This window comes from Lytechinus pictus, chromosome 3 (assembly GCF_037042905.1).
Source record: "Lytechinus pictus isolate F3 Inbred chromosome 3, Lp3.0, whole genome shotgun sequence".
NCBI classification, from domain to species: domain Eukaryota; kingdom Metazoa; phylum Echinodermata; class Echinoidea; order Temnopleuroida; family Toxopneustidae; genus Lytechinus; species Lytechinus pictus.
This window is the reverse complement of record NC_087247.1, coordinates 59,557,455-59,565,526: the sequence shown is the minus strand read 5'-3', so window position 1 is coordinate 59,565,526 and position 8,072 is coordinate 59,557,455. Positions and strand designations below refer to the sequence as shown.

The window sequence follows — 8,072 nt, the reverse complement described above, 5'->3', positions numbered from 1 at the left end:
TCACGTACGATTTAATAGAGTGACATGTCGTAGGGCGGCCTGTCTCGAGGGCGACTGGTCTGGAGCCCCTTCGCCGTATCGCTGTATCTACAGCTTTCTAGCTAGTGGAGCCGACCGCTAGCCACAGCCTAGTGCATGGCCTGGATAATGATATCACTAGACACTTTACTGGTGAGCTGTTTACATCAACGTGGCGTTACACTGTGAAGGTCACGGGCAAACTTGGGCCTAAAATCCTGTTTAGCTAGCAAAATGAACCCGTCTTCATTGAGTTTATGCATGTACATATACATGTATGAGTGTCAGTCTTGTGTGTGTGTGTGGTAGTATAAATGATGTTAGTGGAATATATGTGCAGATTGGAAGAAGAAGGAACCCCCCCCCTCCCCACCGTACCTACCCTATTTTTCAGTGACCCGTTACTCCAATACAACAGTTTTTTTTTGGGGGGGGGCCTAAGGATCAATATGTTGTTTGATAAATTTCCTCTCATATATTTTCATGTACTTTGTAGTTGACCAAGGCACACAACATAAAAGGGAAATCACTGATAATAACAAAAGAAGAAAGAAAGAAAGAAAGAAAGGAAATAATTTAAGGAAGAAAGGAAGAAGGAATGAAAGGAAGGAAGGAAGGAAGAAAGGAAGAAAGAGAAGGAAGGAAAGAATTTAAGGACAGAGCGAATGAACGAATTTAAGGAAGGAACTAAAGAAAGAAAGAGAGAGAGAGAGAAAGAAAGGAAATAATTTCAGGAAGGAAGGAAGGAAGAAATTTCCTCTCATATATTTTCATGTACTTTGTAGTTGACCAAGGCACACAACATAAAAGGGAAATCACTGATAATAACAATAGAAGAAAGAAAGAAAGGAAATAATTTAAGGAAGGAAGGAAGGAAGAAAAAGAAAGCACCAACTTATAACAGACAGACAAAAATCAATTATCTAATATATATTGATGTTAGTTTTCAATGAAATGTTCTGAAGATATATTTAAATAATCTTAAAAAAACTAAAATGTTTTAGAAATTAGTTAAGATTTCAAAGTGAAACATTGTCAAACTTGAAAATAAGATGAATCATTATGGCACACATGCACCTTTCTTCCCACTGCAAGTTTGTACTGTTCACAGCAAGACTCAAAACAAAGGCTGAAATGAAACTCAATAACTTGCTCCTCTGATCACTTCACCAAATCAGTAATTTGAAAATTCTTATCATTTTAACAATTTCACATTTTTTTGGACAAAAATACTGAGTTATTTTTATAACAAATGCTTCCCAAGAATAATAAATTTTCCTGTACAATACACTATACTAAAATACATTTTTTATGTTACACTGTAACGTTTTTAGGACAGACTCATTCATATAATGTAGTATTAAACTTTAATATGAAATAACACTAACATGAGAAGCTTTCTAACTTATATTAAAGGAGAATGAAACTCTTGGAGCAAGTTAGCTTTTGTGAAAGCAGAAAAATCAAAGAATAAGATTAACAAAAGTTTGAGTAAAATAGGACAAGCAATAGAAGAGTTATGAGCATTTGAATGTCGAGATCACTAATGCTATGGAGATCCTCCCATTGGCAATGCGACCAAGATCTATGATGTCACAGATGAACAACTCTCCCCTTTTGGACACTGAAAATATACCCCAAAACATCTCTTTTTGCTCATTCTAATCATATGACAAATGATTCATCAATGATATAATGTTGTGAAACCTCTGTACTTGTCCTCTCATAAAGAAAACACCTAACCTTGTGATAGACTCTATAAAAGTGAGAATATAAGTGAAATAAGTACTAAAGTAATGAGGGAGTTGTACGTGTGTGACATCACAGATCTTGGTCGCATTGCCAATAGGAGGATCTACATGGCATTAGTGGTCTCAATATTCAAATGCTCATAACTTTCTTATTATTCATTCAATCTTCCTCAAACTTTCAACAATATGTTTCTTTGATTTTTCTCTTTGATATGGATTCAGCTGGTTTCAAGGGTTTCATTCTCCTTTAATATAAAGTTGCTCATATTTCTACTTATAGTATATCATACATCATATTGCAAACTAAGTAATGCATGCAGAATCATCAAAACTATGTGGTAAATATATAGGCCTACATGTTTTTTTTTAATTAAGCATGACTTCAAATAGTCACTCCTTTTGAAAAAGCCTGAACAGCATTTCCATATTTTTTATTTTCTTTTGCACAGTTTTTCTATCTTATGTTTTTTTTAAATTCACTATTTATCATTCAAGTATTTTCCATTAGGTCATTAACAATGTCTTGGTGTTGCCTAAACACAAGTACCAACCTTATATTCAATTATTCAAGTATTGTTTCAAGAAATTATTAACTACATCTGGTTGTTCTTGTTGAATGCTATGATGACCACCTTCTATCCTCTTAACAATGATCTTGGGACAGTACTTCTCAGTGTCATGTGAAAGCTTGATATTAAATGCTGCATCTCCTGTTCCCCAAATCAACAAAGTTGGCACAGAAACTTTCCCACATGGCTGGTTAAAGATAGCCCCGATGATGTTCCGATAGTAGTTGACAAAGGTGGTTGACCGACCTTTAAAGAAAAACAAGATATAGGTCTACAAAATTTGTAAGTATTGAACATAATCAGATATTCATGGCAAGATAATCAGTTTCATAGGTCTACGTAGGAACTAAATCTAAGAAAGTGACTTCTTATTTATAAGTGGTAATTATATTCCACATTGCATACAGTCATGTTGAGTACATGGGGATGACATCTCTAATCAACCAAATTCAATTTGAAATTATCTTGTATTTTCAGACTCCCAGCGACTGTCACTCCAGAATCAGACGGTATAGCCACTTAAGTCAATGCAATTCTATCGCTGAGATTTGAAATTTTTATAGATATGAAATTATGAACCCAAATCAATCAGAATTGATATTACCTGGCATAGAGATGGAATACTTAAAGGCTTCAGCATCTTCGTCTGTATTTGGACCAATCTTATATGCTTCTTTCAGCATGCCATAGTCCCCCATGGACATTAGGATTTCTGGTAGATAAGGCAACTGGAAAAACAGCATGTACCTAGGGTGGGATAGAATATTTAAAAAAATTGTAATATCATTGATAAACTACAACTTAGGTAAACAACAACTTAGGTAAACATAAATTCATGACATATATAAATATATATAAATATATATATATATATATTTCTTTACATCTGTGTTTAAGGCGAATTTTTTTGTCTTCTTTCAATGTTCGTAATGCGCCTTAACGCCCTCTACCTTCGTCTTTACGTCTAAATATGTATTATGACAGAATAAACCCATTCATAGACTTCGCCCTTTCGTAGGATATATACATATATATATATATATATACCGGTATATTGTTTTCAAAGTTTTTCAATCAAAAGAAAGACAAAAAGTGCAGGAAATTGTCCAAGAAATATTAAGTGTTTTTGTTTTAGAGATAATATATATGATATAATGATTTTATTTCAATTGATATCTGTTGGAAGTGTTTTTGTGTGCTCTCTTCGCAAAATTTGAAATTGTTTTTTATTTTCTAGTGATCCAAAATTTCCACATTTATGTGAACAAATTGAAACTACATAGTTATGTTCCATGAGGAAAAATATTTTATAAAAAGCACAAATTAAAAAAGGTTGAAAGTAAATATTGGAGATTTGTATTTTAACAATTTAAATCTCATAATTTTTTTTTTCAAATAGGAATAACTTAAAATGACCTTTCCTGTAAAATTCTTTTAAGACTAGATAAGTACTATATAGATACATGTACATGAAACACTTACATGTATGTATCAGGAACATAGAATATTTAGTGTAGTATTACATTATAAATTTGGGAGCAACTATGAGTGCTGATCATTACTAAAGCCTTCTAATTTGTAGAATTACTTTCCCTTGAATAGAATTGGAAGAAGATCATAAAATAAAGTCTAAAGACAGTGATCTTTTTCCAAATGACGATTTTCAATTTTAGTTTGCTATCTCCTCAAAAATAATTATTTAATCTTGAAGAGGAAAACTCCTGATCTTACCATGACAACATTATCTGGACAACAGAGCTGGTGATGAAATCAGCAAATCTATCTGGATGAGGTACATTCATTGGGATGTAATTATCCACCATATCTGGATACCGAGCTGCAAACTCCCATCCTATTAAACCACCCCAGTCATGTCCTACTAAAACACATGACTTGTGTCCTAATGTTTTGATCATGTCATGTACGTCACCTTCAAAGAAAAAAAAATTATATCAAGTTGACTAAAGATTCTAATTGGTGGTTTTTGTTTACATGTACATTAATATTTCTTTCAGATGCTTATAAAGTGTACATGTTTGTTGGTTGGATTGCATTGGCATAAAAAATGTAGAATTTTGTGAACAGAATCTTACACCTCTAAAACCTCTGGTCATGTGACTTATGAATATTAATAAGTATGCAAATAGCTGCCAATGTACCTGTGTACATAGAGTCAATCAGATGACAATGAAATGAAATTACATGTAGTTCATGCAAAATACATTGTAATATTACAGTAAGTGGATGAAAATATGCCAGGAAGTAATTTAGGCTCTGATTTTGTTAGTGAAATTCTAGCAAGTTTTGAATTACTAACTGTATTTTCAACCTTATTTTTTAAATATAGGTGGATATTTCAACTTTTTCATTACACAGCACAGTGTTTCTACTTTGAAGGAAATTTCCAGAATTCTTTTGATCATTTTCAGGTAATCTTCAGGAAATGAAGAAATTTCGGGAAATCTGAAAATCGTAGTTAATCAACAATTAAATTTAGCAACTTTCAATATTCATGTTATATTTAAAGAATTGTTTGCCTCATAAGTAGCTCAAAATTTTCTGCGCGGACTCAGATTTCGTAATTTTGTTCATATGTTTTGAAAGGGTGCGAACAAAAAAGGCTAAATTCTTTGAGTTTGGTCTCTTGGACCAATTTTAGGCTCCCTGTATTTTGTCTGAATTTTGTTAAATATCAAACTTGAAAGATGCAGGAGATGAATTTAGGGAACTTTGGGATTCAGTTTCGGAAATTTCTTTTTGACCTGTGGAAACACTGACACATCATGTTTTCAATAGCAAAGCTTTGCTGTTGGGGACATTGGCACTGATAACTAAGTTTGTCAATATTTTTGCACATTGTTGAGTTCGCGGCTGTTTATCCGTGAAAATAAAACCCTTGCCAAAAATAACAGCTTCTACAGTAATATTCGCATAGTTTGACAGTTGGTTACATAATTTCTGTTTCACTTTTTGTGTGTGCTTCGTACCAACAAGTTTATCCATGGTGTAATTAGACACTCCATCTGGGCCATCGCTCTCACCAACTCCTCTCATATCAAATGCAACACAGCTGTAAAGTAAAAAAAAACAAAGCCCAGGCAAAGTTGTTATATTTTCTATTAGAAAATTAAGATATTTATTTGCATTTCACATTGGTCCATTGTGTTCTATTACAATACATGAATACAGTATCAGAATTATTAATCAGCTTATCATCGCTTTGTATTTGCATGATATGTAGCCCTAATGTTCCACATATGCAATGTTCAGGTTTAAAGTAATAAAGGTTCATTGAGACTGCAGAAATTTTCAAAGAAGTTTAGGGGAGTTAGTTCCATTAATATAAGTATACATACAGAAATAGTTTGGTTCATTTTTATTTTTTTCATTGAAGGGCATTACCACGTTGTCAATACCTAGGCATTTTGATAATGAGGATATACTTACTGATAATCTTTATTGAATGTTCTGATCTGATGTCTCCATGAATACCAGCATTCTGGAAAGCCATGTAGAAATAACATCAAAGGATTCTTAGGATCACCTGACTCTACAATATGAAGCTTTATGTCCTAAAGTAGAAGGAATACGAATAAAAAAAAAAAATTATTGAAGAGTTGGTTCACCCTGATAACAAATTTGTTTTGAAAAAAAGCAAAAGAAATCATAGATGTAGGTTTGGTGAAAATCTGCATGTGATATAAAAAATAAGAAATTATATTACCTGTGCATTCAATTTGTATCATCAGATACATCATTTCAGAGGTTTCTGGGATAGAGACATTTAAGAATTCATGAATCAATAAAAATGTGAATTTATAGAATTATATTACTTATGGGATAGCTGCTTAAATATGACAGAACAAAATCAAAATTAAAAGACTCGACTGTCTTATTCTTTGATGGATTTTCATCAAGCCTTAATTATCATTTCTCAATATTTTTCAGCTTTTACTGAATGGAGCAAATTGTCAGGATGACCTTTACCCCCTTTATCAAATGCTCTGATTGGATGTTCTATGTTCAGGGATATACATATACCTATTAACATCAAATGATTATTAGGAAACTAGAATGGACTGCACAACCATGAAACTTAATTAAGCTGCTGGGAGTATAAAAGATCTGATTTTTCATGACTTTGCATCCACTTTAATTTGTAAATTAGATACCCAAATTAATTATTTGTGACGTGAAGCATAGTGTTGATGTAGGAAGGTGAAGGCTAACATAATATCTGGGCAGCAACCCTTTAAAGCAATATATCAAAGAAGCATGACATTACAACCATTCATCCCCATGGTAACTGGTTTTAAACATCTGAAAGCCTGAATGGCTTACAATACCATACATGTTTACTTGTACATTGTAAGGGATTTGTTCAGAACCATACTTCATACATGTACATATGGGCCCGTATTCTGAAGTCGGGTTTTACTTAAACTCAGGTTTAAAGTTGTGGTTTAAGTATGGACAGCCAATTGTTACATAAATCACTAACGGTAGAGATATCATATTTTAGCTCATTTGGCTCTCAAATCATTCATAATTGTCTAGGAAGTGTATATAGATTATTGTCTTCACCATCGATGAATCAGGAAAGAGCACAGTAAACATAAGAAACGTACAACTTAATAAAAAATTTGATACTTTTGGCTTCCCATACTTAAAACACAACTTTAAACCTGAGTCTAAGTTAAACCTGACTTCAGAATACGGGCCAAGATGTTTAAAAAGGATATGCCATCATTCTAAAGGGTGGTACTGTTGTCTCAATCATAAAATCACTCAAACCAACTTGCAGTATTTTCCCCTGAATTTTGGTCATGTATACATAGATGAAATGATAATGATTTGATAATTCAAGAATATCTATGCTGCCATAATAATATCTATCTCATTCTTTTTTCTTGGCTAACAATCATGTAATCTGAATTCAACGTGTTACAAGAGTGAATTATCCAGGCTCATTCAAAGAAAATAATGTGTTCTGTATAAAATGTTTCCAATCAGGAATTACAGAATTCTACCACTATCATCACTCACTTGATACAACATAAAGAGCATAGTTTATCCAAAATATAGTGTTGACCATTTTTAAACCTTACCGTTATTATGAAACTGACAAACCTATCTATCATCATAATCTGCATAACTATGGGTCTTAATATAAGCAAAATATACTTGTTTTACCTTAAGAGAGATGACTTTGTGAGTACCAAGACTTGGTTCATCAAGGCACTCTGGTCTAACATAGCCAGTTTTCTTCTTCCTGAATACCCATGATGGTCCCTTGAAGATCAGCGCACCAAGGAGAAATAAGATACCAATTAGCGTTGTTAAGATGAACAATGGAAGCAACAGGATATATCTGATGATGGGATAGCTCAGGAGAGTCCTTAGACTCATGATCGAAGCTTTACAAAATGATATTATTGTTGAAAATAAGATCACCTTTGCAGTATAGCTACAGTACTATATATGATGTGCAAGAAATAGAGGTCCTGAATGCATGTCTTTCTGAATGGGTGGGTGTCTGACTACCTCAGTGAACATGTGCTATATGAATGGCATTCACTTGATCGTCAATACAAAGAAATATACCTTTCTGTTAGAGGTTGTGTCAATATATGCATGCCATGGAAGTTCCTTATTTAAACAATACCTACTAGTGTTTAATGTTTTATTCAGATTAGAATTTAGAAATGTGGACTTTAAAATCTTATTTTTTCAG

General features: G+C 32.8%; 1 protein-coding gene across 1 annotated transcript; it reads right to left on the bottom strand.

Moving 5' to 3' along the window:
* Window positions 1-934: 934 nt before the first annotated feature.
* On the bottom strand, window positions 935-7,910 carry LOC129256884 (epoxide hydrolase 1-like). Its single transcript, XM_054895095.2, has 6 exons — window positions 7,532-7,910; window positions 5,786-5,910; window positions 5,326-5,408; window positions 4,070-4,268; window positions 2,943-3,085; window positions 935-2,584 (listed from the first exon to the last, which is right to left on the bottom strand). Exons 1-6 carry the CDS (start codon window positions 7,745-7,747, stop codon window positions 2,328-2,330), a joined length of 1,023 nt encoding a protein of 340 aa, XP_054751070.2. The 5' UTR covers window positions 7,748-7,910; the 3' UTR covers window positions 935-2,327.
* Between the last annotated feature and the right edge of the window lie 162 nt (window positions 7,911-8,072).